General features: G+C 37.7%; 1 protein-coding gene across 3 annotated transcripts in view; it reads right to left on the bottom strand.

Annotated features, from left to right (window-relative positions):
• LOC134747566 (protein sprint) overlaps positions 1-14,290 on the bottom strand; it is a 323,735-nt gene that overhangs the window by 218,321 nt on the left and 91,124 nt on the right. The window contains exon 1 of one of the 3 annotated variants that reach the window (XM_063682141.1): positions 11,686-11,864. The exons of the other annotated variants lie outside the window; for them this stretch is intronic. Within the exon in view, the coding sequence (XP_063538211.1) occupies positions 11,686-11,840 (155 nt within the window). The 5' untranslated portion in view covers positions 11,841-11,864. Of the gene's footprint in view, positions 1-11,685; positions 11,865-14,290 lie in introns of those variants that run through there. 3 annotated transcript variants of the gene reach the window in all.

Consider the following 14,290-nt stretch of genomic DNA (forward strand, 5'->3'; position numbering starts at 1 on the left):
AGGTTTGGGTGAATGCAGACATTTAACAAGAGGCCGGTATTGTATTACTGATTTCCTTCGATAAGAGAACAGACCCAAATGGGTGCAGGTAGCTTGGAATGTGAGGCAACGCAGTGCAAACGTAGTTCAACTTTAATAAATTAAACATAAATGATAAGATATAGATAAAAAATATTTTCATTGCACAGAAAAAATACAAATGTAGTACATAAACACAAGTTTCTGAAAAGAGTTGGTGCGTAACTTACTTCACCCGCACTAGGCTAGGCCTGCATCGCGGGAGACCAGATGTACTTTACATTTTTATGTCATGCAAGTTAACTAGAAAGATGAAATAAAATCATATTTAGCATTGCAAGTAGGTACTTGTACCTACAAAGGTGATATACACATGTATACTACAGCTCTGAGTCGGTTGGTGCGGTAGTTGAAAGGTGGTGTTCTAGTAGTACGTAGCACTAGTTCATCGGGAGGTTATTTAAAACGCAAGGCCATGAATGAAAAAGAAAATAAAGACACTTTTGGTGGGGAATATAACCTGTATCTAATAATAGCTAACCAATTTTTGATAGGGAAAGAAAATATCAATGGCAATCGTTAGTCCTGCTGGTGAGCTAATATTGTTAAAGACTCAAATCCCCACCTATTTTAAATAAATGAAAATTGGTACTGAATAATATTAATACAAAGCACCTACACGTATGTATTGCATTGCATTAACTGCAATTGATCGAGTCTACCTGCGTTCCTGCTGTTTAATATAAATTCCATTGCTGCAAGCCGTGCCTAATATATGTCGAAATACATACATATTTTAGGTACCTCGTAATGATCACAGTCGCAGCGCCATCTCGCTGAAATGCTTCTGCATATGTGCAACCTTACTCATATATTATTATACATATATTATTATACTTATTATACAATTTTAGGATTGAAAAAATAGAAGGGTTACTTAACTATGGCACTCTAATCGTTAAAAAAATTTATCAATTAAGTACATCGTTGCGTCTTTCCCAATATTTAGCTTCGTGATGCATAAGTGCGCAAAAATATATGACGCGCTCGTGTATGGCCCTATTCTGTTAAATATGTTTGCGCACTTTATTGTAAAATATATAATTACTAGTGTGTGCCAGCGACGTCGTCTGAATGGGATGATGATGATGATTGATAATAAAGAAACTCGCAGACATACATATATACCTAGATACAAACATGAACGCTGAAAACATTACACTCTTTTTTTTGGCAGTCGTGTAAAAACTGTCCTATGTTCATCCCCGGCCCTAAACTATCGTCATATCAAATTTCATCTAAATCGTTTCAACGGTGAAAGCGTGAAGAGGTAACACCCAGTTTTTTTCGCATCAACCCATATGGGAAGTAATTAAATGATCAGCCATTTTTAAAACTGACCTGCAAAAAAAAATAGCGGTTAAATCATTTGGGCAGCATACAAATATGTTGCCGGCAATAAATAAAAATCGAGCTGCAACTCTTGTTCAGCAAATAATTCACAAACGGTCAACATTATAACCAATATCCATCTGCTTAATAAATAGTTGAGCTGCAAAATTATTATTTGGTCAGCAAGATTTAAAAATTGGTTGGCAGTTTAACTGAGACGTATGCATATTAAACAAATGGTAATCTGATATAATAAGATGGGTTGCGTTTGATTTGAAAAATCGGCAGAGTTGCAGGCGGAGCGGAATCGTGCGCGTGCATTTCATTCGATGGTTATTAGCAGTCACATTGCGGTGTTCTAAAGTATTTGTTGGTGATATTTATCCGTTTTGGTACTTTGAGAGTAGTATAGGTGTAAAATGGAAGATATTAGCTACTAGAAAAGTGGGTTAGGTTAGGTTACAATTGGCGCATTGGCGCTATGCCTGCTACCGTTGGTTTTTTAGTGGGTAAGATGGGTTGCGTTTGATTTGAAAAATCGGCAGAGTTGCAGGCGGAGTGGAATCGTGCGCGTGCATTTCATTCGATGGTTATTAGCAGTCACATTGCGGTGTTCTAAAGTATTTGTTGGTGATATTTATCCGTTTTGGTACTTTGAGAGTAGTATAGGTGTAAAATGGAAGATATTAGCTACTAGAAAAGTGGGTTAGGTTAGGTTACAATTGGCGCATTGGCGCTATGCCTGCTACCGTTGGTTTTTTAGTGGGTAAGATGGGTTGCGTTTGATTTGAAAAATCGGCAGAGTTGCAGGCGGAGTGGAATCGTGCGCGTGCTTTTCATTCGATGGTTATTAGCAGTCACATTGCGGTGTTCTAAAGTATTTGTTGGTGATATTTATCCGTTTTGGTACTTTGAGAGTAGTATAGGTGTAAAATGGAAGATATTAGCTACTAGAAAAGTGGGTTAGGTTAGGTTACAATTGGCGCATTGTCGCCTTTGGTGCCTTTTGCCGAGTCCCACATAACCCGCACCTTCTCCCCCGAGGGTGTGGGTATGCATAAAGCATTTTTCCAACGGAAAAAAAAAGGTTAGAACTGCGACCTTCGCAGAAAAAGTTTGAAAACATGGCACTTATTTACTTGGATATTTTAATAGTGTAAAATAAATAAATGACTAGAAATAAAAGTAAACAACAAATCTTGAACTATTTACACGAGTCAGGTTAAGAGTTTTCAACAGATTAACCGGTTTCAAACCGCTGTAACAAGTCCGGCAAACCGGTTCGAGCCAGTTTCAGCTCATCTCGGCTTTCCTTGTTATCTTTTCTTGCTAATTGGCAACAAAACGCACTTTCCTCGAGGCGTCTGGACAACTTAGAGTTTCATAATAATTTATGGAACATTACTTACATTTTACAGAATTCTGACTTTTAAAAAAAAGAGAAGATTCTCCCACAGAAAAGGACTTTTTTATTCAGTCTTTATCTCATTGTATGGATTTTTTTTACATTAATTATAATAGGTAGGCGAAACCTTATACGGTACAGTCAGACATTGTTATTAATAATCATAATATAAATAATCAGATGTTGTTATTCTAATATCATCAGAAAATTAAGATTAAATCAAACTTATGGAAAAGTATCTAGGCTAGGTAGTCTACGTAAAATCTCCTTAATAGTAAATAGTCTAGACATTATGTAAAATGTTTTTTTGTATTATTATTAGTAGGTGGGCACTGTAAACCCATATTCAACCGTATATTTTTACCGTGTATTTTTATTGTAGACATGAAGTAACAAATAACCAGCTTGTACACGGGTGAACGATTGTTTTAAATTCGACGCTGTGATAATTTCATTACCGACATCTTGAAAACGATAAATCACGAAAGCGGAATTACACAGCAGATTTATGAGAGAGCAGTTTCACATCATTGATAAACAAAATGGCCGATAAATAACTGTCGACACGATATATGGAGTGATTGTTTTTTTTGGACAATGTCCATTGAGAAAAAGATCTGTGGCCCTACAGGTCATAAGCAAACACTTTTGGACAGTATGCAACTACTTATGCACGTTGGTGAACCTAGTGTCCATAGGAAGCCACTGGTGATGCTCTCCAAAAACGTTAAAAATATACAAGTTCCCAATAAATAAATAAAAACGACAGTCATGCAGCACAGTCAAATAATAAATAAATAAATATTAAGTATAGGACATTCTTACACAGATTGACTAAGCCACGGTAAGCCCTATCAGGAGGCTTGTGTTATCGTACTCAGACAACGATATATATAATATATAAATACTTAAATACATAGAAACACCCGTGAATCAGGAACAAATATCTGTGCTCATGACATAAATAAATGCCCTTACTGGGGTTCGAACCCAGGACCATCAAAGGTTTTTACCTCTAATAACTAAAAAAACAGGGAAATTCAAAATTATAAAAGATAACAAGGAACTGTATCAGCTCGATTTGTGTTTGATTTGTGTGGTAGAAACCAATTCTTACAAAACAGAAACAGTTGAGGATGTAACAGAATAAATGCTAAGAGAAATAATTTATTAAAATATCATGAATTATTTATATACCGTCCCAGTTAAAAATACACCCTTTACCAATGTATACCGGACAGTCGGCCCCAGAAAGATGTACTATAAAGGAATAAAATAAATAAGTTAGGCGTTTTGTTAAGTCAATAAGATTGTTGATATACAACTTATTTATTTTTGCACCGTGTACATAAAATAAAATTTGCATAGGTATGGCGACGGCGCCGTAGTAGTAATGTATGATGGCGCGAATCAGGGGTGTCGTCCAATCGCTTCCAATAGCGTGGCCAGCGCGGCGAGTAGTTAAATATGTACATTATTTCAAGAGAACTAGTAAGAGCATAATCTTCGTTTTGTATTGTTTTTGCCTAGAAAACCCTAAGGCTTGACCTAAGGAACTTATTGACGAAGACTTGCAGTTTGTCTTGTCTGTCAGTCCTTTAGTCACTTTTCACGTTTCACAATCAAACAGCATCATCGACTCGATTGCTTTATTAATTTTTACAAACCAATTATAAATTTGCGTAACTTAGAGTGGCTCAAACTTACGCAATGCACATACAATTGGAATAAAGTGGTTAAATTTCTATTGCGCAAAAATTCTTTGCAACACGAGCATAATAAAACTGAATGACATACTCTTAGGTTTTGCATTTCCATGAACATTCCTGAGCAGCCATTCTCGATTATTATTCTGGTAATTTCTCAAAAACGGCTCTAGCGGATCGATGAAATTTACACTATAGGGGGGGCGTATGAAAAGGAAAATTCGATCAAACTAGTGTACATTTTAAAAATATTTAGTTTGTCCGAGTTTTCGTGGTAGCCCGGTGGGTATTAAATTGTAAAGTAATGATTCGATTTAATTTTCAAACCAGAGGCTAACGAGGGTGAAAAAGTGATCCAGTTAGGTTTCATTGTTGGTAAGATTGGCTTTTGAGATTTTTCAAATAAGCAATTTTTTGCCGCTACTGTGTAAGTACGAGCTGATTTTAGCCATTCTGTATAAAACACTAATACGATAGGCGCTCCCTTAACGTATCTATTAATCGCGAGTATCAATCTGCCTTAAGGTTCGTATTTACATTCAAATATTTCTAATCAGTTTAGCTTCTTTACTAAACATTCCTATATTAACTTAAAAACAAACGATTTTAATTTACTTAAGATGATTTTATCGTCTTCATCTTTTATCAACTTCAAACTTTACTGTTTCATGCCAAAAGTATTAACAAGAACTATTTTGTTTCTCTAGTGTGTTGGATGGTCTGATTTTATTTGATTTGATTTTGAAAAGACGAATAGGACCCGGAGACAAAAAACCGAAAACTTACACTTGTCATTGAACGGAAGAATCCTCATCCTCAATAGGCATAAAGTGAAATCGCGTAAAGGTTGGTTGCCTCACACAGTTTATTAACCCGGCGTATAAGGTCCTTCGGATAACCGACGCGGTAAACGGCTATATTGTGGATATGTCGCAGGCAAATTATAAGAATCCGCCGTTTACGAAATGCGTCGTCATTTTACACGTTTTCACGTTTGTAAAATGACGACGACGTTTGTAATTTGCCGCGGCATTTTGGTCAAATTAGTTTAATTTACCACGCGTGGCGCTGCACATCAAAACTATGAAAAACGCTGGGGTGTCCAACTGGCCATCACATCTGGAGTTCGTCGGACGTATTAGGGGCGTAGGGGGCGGGGGAGGGTTTTGAATCTGGGTGGCTCCGGCTCTGCGGAAAAGCCTCCCTTCCGCCCTGGCGTGACGAAGCATGGTCACAACAATCGGCTCTGCAGCTTCGGCTTGCTCGTCTCGCTAGTTTCCGCGCTCCGTCACAGCAGGCGAGGCCTGCACTTCCTCCGCGCCTCCGATTTCGCAATTGCTCTCTAGAGGTAGGACGGACAAGACCACGTGGATAGTGGCTCTGATTCGGTTTTGGGTAACCTTGAGATTTTGGTGGCCGTGAGAATGGTGGTGACATAAAAGTTAATATAAATTTATAAAACAGCAAACCATGGTCACCTTCAGACAACCATCACGTTTACGTTGACACTATAGAGCCTACTAACAATTTGCTTTCGGCAATTTGCAAAAGTGAAAACGTTTGTAAATTGACGACGGCGTTTGTAAACTGCGGATTCTTACAATTTGCCTGCGATAGATATACCACCACGTTAGACAACAGTTCATCGCGGTATAGAGGTTTCCTCGATGATGGATGATGCTCCTGACCGATTTCGGCCACAGCGACTGTGTGCTCTGGAGTGGGCATTTTTTTCCCTTTCGAGTATCATGCAAAGGACATCCGGAATTTTTGAGATCTTTGAGTGACCTAGAAAGTATGTTTTTTTTTGTGAGACGTATTTCAAGCCGGCTGTGAATAGCAGCAGCATCATATGAATTGACTTTTTGGTAGACCTTATCTCGTAGAGTTTACGAATGGGCATAGTCAGGGGGCCTAGCCAAGATGACAATCGTTGATAGAAAATGCCAATCGAAACATAAATATTTTATCAAAATAGTCACGTGACTATTCGTAGCATCTGTCATCCCGATACATTTTTTCTTTTCGTTTGGGGTTTGACCATGTACGATGATTATCTTGGCTAAGCCCATGTTCTAGATATCAACAACATAACGAGCTTCTGAAAACATCTTCACAAATCAAAATATTTTCCTTTTCAAAGTTACGGTAGTGCTTTTTTGTATTTGTTTAATTGAGGAAATAAGAACAGCTACTTATGCACAATGTTGTGCGGAATCCTTCATAGCCCGCTATTATTGGTGTGTCTTTAGCAGATGATCTAACGTTGTCACAAGATTAGGTAGTTGTTTGTTGCTCTGTTTTCACTGACATACAAAATACGTTCTTATCTGACTAGTTAAGTGACCATAAGAAATGCAAACTTAGTGAAAGATAGATGACTGCTTGCACATTGTTTAGTAATGCTAGCTGGTAGTACGTGAGCTACTGCTCCAATTATTTAGTTTTTTCTTATGTTTCTGAAATACAGTCATGACACATTTACGTATTCTAACCACCTATCCTATTCGAGTTCTTTTATTTTGATTATCGAAGGATTTGCAAATAAAAGAACTGCATTAGGATCACTGGGTCGCATTACTAAAGCCACGCGAATTCGCTTTGAAATTGCCAGTAAACTGTTTGGAAGATTATACGAAATCTTGTACTTAAAAACATAATTTGAATACTTTTGGACTAAGAGAAGGTTCTAAAATCAAACACAAAACTATAACTTCTGCGCCTCAAGAGTCTTGAAAAATTAGAAACTTCGCTTTCGATTTGCAAACATAACCAGTCCTGTAAACATTGTAAAATGAGCGACGCGACGTCGGTACCGTTTCGAATTATTTCGCGTCGCAATCAAATCCTCTTTAGGCGAAGCAATGGGACGATGCATTCGACACGGTACCCTAAAAAGCCAACACAATATCCCCGATATCGCCGCGGCACAAACCCTGGGGTATGATGTTAATCGCTTGGACGAGATAATCTCTCAGAGACCAGGGTACGGGGCGCTCTCTAAAGATGCTAAAGGACCGTGGAGGTTTAGACACGGAATTAATAAGTCGACATTTACATTTCACATCGATAAGCAAGGGGCTCCTCCACTCATAAGTCCGCGACTTTTATATCAAGCACGAGTGTCACATGGAGTCTCGCCAGTAGAGCCAAGACGTGCTCAACGTACTGTGCTGACCCCTTCTGTTCAGTGTTCACGCATACACGTTAAGAGTCTACCATCTTATGACCTGAATTGACAGTAACTCGACTTTGACACTTCAGAAATCCAGCAGAGTTTTCCAGTCCTGTGCAGTGCTTCTCCCTATTAGTTCACGAACGTTTCTTTACGAGTTTGGACTCGTTGGAGTCTACCTTCTTTCCTGTGTGACCTTGTGTCTTGAACAAACAGGGGCCTCCCCTTACAATTCATGGACGTTCTTTATACTTATTAAGGATCACGAAGTCACGATACACTGGTTGATCCAACAACTCGATTCGGTGGCACTCGCGTCACAGTAAAAGTGCACGGCATGGGCATTATGCAACAAAGAGCATTGTCCGGGACATTATCTTGCGGATTTATCTTCGGCGAGTGCCTCGAAATCGCAGATACCATCTTACGAAACGAACAATCCTTTAAAGCACGTGTATAGACAGTGAATAACTTACACAAAATCTTATTAACCTCGACAATAACGTAGGAATATCACTTCTGTTTCAAAAGGAGTAAGTTCCAATTTCCCGGAAATTTTCACATGATTGTAAGATCTGATGAGAGTTATGGTGATGCACACGAATGTGGTCAAGTCCAGACATCAGAGCTCTGTTTATTGCTATCTGGAGGCTAACAAATTAGTTGTTTCACGGCACATTTGTAAGTGCAAATAAGGTACGGACCTCCGGACACTACCACAAAACCACAGGTTGTGTTAAATAAAACACTCAGTTTCTTTCAACAGAAAGCTAAATAAGTTTCAAATTTCTAGCTGTTTCGTTATCTACTTTTTTGGTATAACTTATTATAGTTTTTCTTTACTTAATAGTAATAAACCAACATTAACTCTTTAAATGGCGTAATTACTGATTAATACTTAATTTGAAATTATAACATTAAATTTTAACTTGATGATATGTGATAACAAAAAAAATTATGTTCCCGAAAATCAAAGAAAATGTTACTTGTTTTTAAACTCCAAAATTGGCAGTATGAAATAGCGGTTTAAGGTTAATCTCCTAACACTTTCACGTCCAGCTTTGAAGGACAAAAATCACGATTATCAAGTAGATAACATCACGCCGTTCGCAATCGCAATGATCTCATCCACAAGGCACGATAACCATCCAATGCTAACTGCCCACGGCTACCAAATCAACGGAGTTGAATCCAGCATAAAATTAGAAAACCGCTCGCTGATTATTGCATATAGATGTAGAATGTATGAATTCCGATTATCGATCCGATATCTGGCCTTTACCAGGACAGAAAAAAAAACATGACTCGATGATGTGATTGAACTATTTACAGGTAACTGATTTAGACTTTCTATAAGTTCAATATTGCGACGAATTAAGGTCTCTCAATTAGCATTGTACAGCCCTACCTACAAGTAATTGTAAAAAATAAAAGAGGGCGCCACTTCCTACGTAACTGTCACATTTTGACGTAAAATACTTAAACATGGCAACAATTTAGTATGGAATTTTTTTAGTTCCATTTTATTTAATTTCTACCATTAAAATTGTGTCGCACTTTACCTACCTATTACTACTACTATAACACTCGTCTAAGCTAACTTTACACAGACTTGTCCGAGTGTTATTATAAACGTCATATTTCCATCGAAATTTGACATTAATGATGACATGGCCACACTTTGTCATTGCAAATGACATGCAGAGTTAGCTTGGTCTGACTCTACCTAACGTTGTGATTGTGACATGTAGAGTCTAAAACATGTTAGTAATTGGTCAATATTTAGCAGCTGCAGCCGCACCGAACGCATAAATGGACAAGGAAGTGTCCAATTTGGGCTCGTTTTTGACCCGATAAAGATACGAGTAACATGCTCCGTAAATTTTATTATTTCCTCGCCTCGAGAACGGTTACCTTAACCTATAAAGGTGCATACAGTTTAATGCTGCTGTAAATTTTATCCGTTATTTTTGTATACTTAGGCAGCCTTTTAACGCTAAGTAAGGCCAACGTAGATAAGAAGTAGGTATAAGAACCTACTAAGTACCTAGTCTGAGATGTCGCGAGATAAAATATAGGTACGGTGACGGCTATAGTTATTGGCCACTATATAGTAATAATACTTCTATTGGCTTGTTTCTTTCTGATTTGTCAGAGTGGCCAATTACTATTTCATCCTATAAGGGGAAGTACAGTTTTATAATTATAATTATTTAGTAATCGAGTGGCAAAGGAGTAATTATGATGTGTTGCCGCACAAAGCGATAATATTTATGTAATCAGTGGTATTTTTCAATTGTTTTATATATAAATATATATTAAAATTACCGGTGGCAAATGTGCAAGAACTCGATAATCCTTAATCTTTCCATGATTTGCATATCGATAAGCGAAATGTATAAAAAAGCAACTCAAGCGGCATTAATACCATCACTATCACATCGGATATTGATAAAGTATCAATTTAATATTCCCTCGACGAAGCACTATTTACATCCTCGTAAAGTACCGGTCTTGTCAATCCAAGCGGCTCAATGCAATTGAAACTAATAAAAATGCAATTTACGTAATGCGTCTCGCCTGTATAATGCCTTCCAATGCCAAAGGGAGTATGTCCATATAAACTTCATATATGGTTGCTGCGTTTCATCTAAACTTAGCAACTACCCTTTAGGACCAAGTCTAATGCATTCGATGAATAATAATATCCTTTGTCGCAGCACAACATACAATATATAGGTATATACCTACTACGGCGTGTGCAAAAATAGCGTTTTATAAACAGCATTGTCTCTACGCTTTACACATGTGCGACCGATATTTGGATAATTGCTAAATTCAGTGCCGGATTAAGCCAGCGCGGAGCCTGTACCAAATTCTATTATAATTATTTTAATTCCCCATGGATTATTTTAATTTTGTCGGACGAAGTGAAACTTAGGTTTTCTACGGCTACAATGCGTAGGCGCGCGGGCCCCCAAACGCAGGGGCCCGTGGCATTTGCTACTTTTGCCACGTGATGGCTAATCCGCCTCTGCTGATAATTTACTAAGTGCGCCCGTGTTTGGAGTGCAATTTAAAAATGGTTGAAAAAAAAGTATAACGGCTCATCATCATCAATATCATCATACTATATAAATAATAGGAAATCTACAAGTTTTGTTTTCATAATATCTGAAACGCACACAAGAAACAACATCGACAGGAGTATACTTATATGTGGCCGAGGCAGTAGGAACATTGTCCCTCTTGTTCCAGAGTCAAATATGTGAGACGGTCTCGCTTGATGACTCCGTGCGTACCTACAATCAGGTACAACTGGTACAAGCATAAAATACACACATTTCAGAGGAAGCATGTACGCGTACAGCGATCCTCCATACAAACGATCTCGAAGATTTTATTCCGGGCTTTTAACAGTAAATTACTATGATTTTTCTTTTCAATAAGCTCAATATAATCAAATGTTTGCATTTTTTAGCATCGTTATATTTCATATTTAGCGCTGAAGCACTACTTAGTGCTTTATTTTATTTATTATAATCAAATGTAAAAATGTATAAAGCTCCACAAAACTGTATTTAGGTTGACTGTGGAGTCAAGTATCAACCTCTTTTTATACTTAGTTCTATTTACATTAAGGACAATATAACATAATTTAACTCACTTAATCTAAAAGTTACATGAAAAACAAATTTTGAGTAAGTAGTTATATCCAGAATGCTCTTTAGAAAGGGCCTAATTGCATATCATATTTCTATTAGTACCTAGTATACAAATCCAATAGCATTTAGCACAAAAGGTAAAATTTCTAAACTTCAGCAATCTTACGTTCCACTTCGTTTTATTTATTTTCATCACGATTGGCAAAACTTTACACTAAAGTTTAGAGTAAGAAACGAAGAGAAACCAAACTTAATTTTTTCAGTTAGCTAATGTTGCTTCTTTAACGCGTGTCTATCAGTTTTGCTAGTCAGCAGTATAATTACCTGTAACCAAGATGGCGCCGCCTGACTCGTCGAGTCCTCGAGCCGCTGTCCAGGGAAGACCACCCACCGCTGTCAGAGCGCGCCAAAGCCAAATTCCTGGCTTCCGTCGTCCGCGCGCTCTCCAGCAAAATCGCTGTGTATTTCGTTATCAACATGTTGTTAGATCACTGTTGCACATCGATCGCTTGCACTATAACTCACTGTTTTTGCACTTTTAATAATGCGAAAGTTTCAACGCTTTTCTGCGAACCGTCGGAAGTTTTTAAACGAAAAGCAACAAATAAACTAACTAAGTCGGGCCCGGCATCCGTCTGCCGTCATGCCGCGCTGGTCACCACATCACATATCATGATTATTATCCCTCCGTACAACGGGATATTGTGAATTATGTACTCCTACGCTTTAAGTTCAACCGAGTGTTAAGAATAAGGGCACGCTCACATTCGACTTTCAGTCTACGATAAAAAATCTGATTCAACTCGTGGTCGATAACTGAAGTCACATAGTGAGTTACAATTAAACTTTAAGCATAAAGCCCTAACAAAGTAAAAAAAAAACAAACGCTTTGCAACATCAACTTGCATGAATCAAGACAGCAACACACAGACTAATTGACAGACAGCTAAGCAAAATAGATTAACATTACACCGAAGGACTTATACATTTAAATCAGGAATGCGGAAATTTCCACATGAATATGCATTAAGTGGGATATTTTGCCGGCGACAGATAATTGGGTAAAATGAGGTGCCTATATAGGGAAACTTATTTAACGTTTTGAATAAATTATGTGGTAAATTAACTACGGCAATGAACATTTAGTATCCATACATATGATAAAGAGCGTTTAGAGAGTAAAGCCAATATTACCTTACCTACTCTACCTGTCGTGTTACCTTCGGATTTTACTCAAACATTAAATAAAATTGAATCCCCATGATATATTGTTATAATTATATCAAGTGGCGCGTGGCGTGAAGCTTACAGACTTTCTGGTCGAGTTTGAAACAATATGTTAATATAAAATCGCTGAAATTGTATCTAATGAATGGTTTAAGGAACTGTCGGGAACGTATTCGTGTAAAACTGTAAAGGATACGGCAATTAAAGACGAAACGGCACGGTCGTTGACCAAGCGAATCCTGGCGCAAATAAACAATCCGCTGTAGAAATAGTAACTGTATCGCTTACTTGGTGTTTGAGCCGAGTTTAGGACTTTCCGCAAATAAAATCACCAAGAATGCCTTGTTTATTACATTTTGTGTAAATAAAATAAAACATTGCCTTATCACGAAATAGACTTATCATACAGTGTCGTCAAGCAATTGATGTAAATGATGTAATCAATAAAAAAAATGCTTTACATCTACAATTTCGTGATAGAATAACAACTTTTTGAGAAATACTTAACACTTTTGAAATTTTTATCGCTACTCTACGCAACGCTACGCTACACTACGCAACGCTAACGCACGCTAGAATGGAAGTGATTTACAAAAAAAATACTGAATATTGTTTTAATCTAACTGCCCTTCAATTACCAAGTGTTATTACACTATGCATACGTGCTATTTACAGAGCTTATAGATCTTAGAGAGACTTAAGACTCATCCTTGACTCTGAGATGAAACAGCGTGGAAAGATGAAAGCATCGTGAGCAAACCGAGCGTGGAAACACAGTCTACCGGTAACGGATTGGACTATCTCTATCTGTAGCTCGGATCTGAGATAATTACCGTCTTTAGTCCAGTCAACGATGGCAATGACCTTGGGCAACCTGGCGATCATTTCATATGTCATGACATTGATAAACGTACAAGTATAGTATGAATTTTCTCAAATGATATTTACGCCTAAGACCCGTGTCTGATAAACAAAAGCCATTGTTTCTTTTGGGCTGAGCGGTGAGCTCCCGTTGCTCCCATTTTGAGCGCGTGGCAAAGCAACAATGTCGTTTAAAAAGCGGCTGTATCGTGGTGGTTTTAAGGTTCAAACGGCGTAAAAATCATTTGAGAACATTCATACTTTGTGTGTGAATTGAAAAAAAACCTAACAAATATGTACTACACTTACTCCGTTGGCTCAGCGACCCAAAATGAGACTTGGCCTCCGACACAAGACAGCGCCACTTTTCTCGATCCTGTGCGACCTCTCGCCAATACAAACAAATATGTACATATTTAAATTTGGGGTCGGTTTTTATGGTGCTGCGTATTAGAAAATGGGTTTAGGGTGCCTAGCCCAGATGATAATCGTTGATAGAAAACGCCAATTAAAACTTAAATAATGAATGGAAATAGTCACGTGACTTTTCGTAGCGTCTTCCATCTCGATACTATTCGTTTTTTCTATTCGTTTAACGTTTGTCGACGTTCGTTTATCAACTGGGCTCTGGGCTAGGCTGGGCATCAGGATCAGGACACTGTTTAACTACAGCTAGTATAATATTGTACGGGAAAATACGAGTGACCCCTTAGTTTCAGCATCTTTGTCGATTGGAAATATTGGAATACAAGAGGCCGTAACAAGCGCTATTATCATATTGTGCAGATCTTGGATTGCTTACTGCGATTCTATTCCTGGTTGCAATACTACAATGACTTAA

The sequence above is a fragment of the Cydia strobilella genome, chromosome 15 (genome assembly GCF_947568885.1).
Source record: "Cydia strobilella chromosome 15, ilCydStro3.1, whole genome shotgun sequence".
Classification (NCBI taxonomy): domain Eukaryota; kingdom Metazoa; phylum Arthropoda; class Insecta; order Lepidoptera; family Tortricidae; genus Cydia; species Cydia strobilella.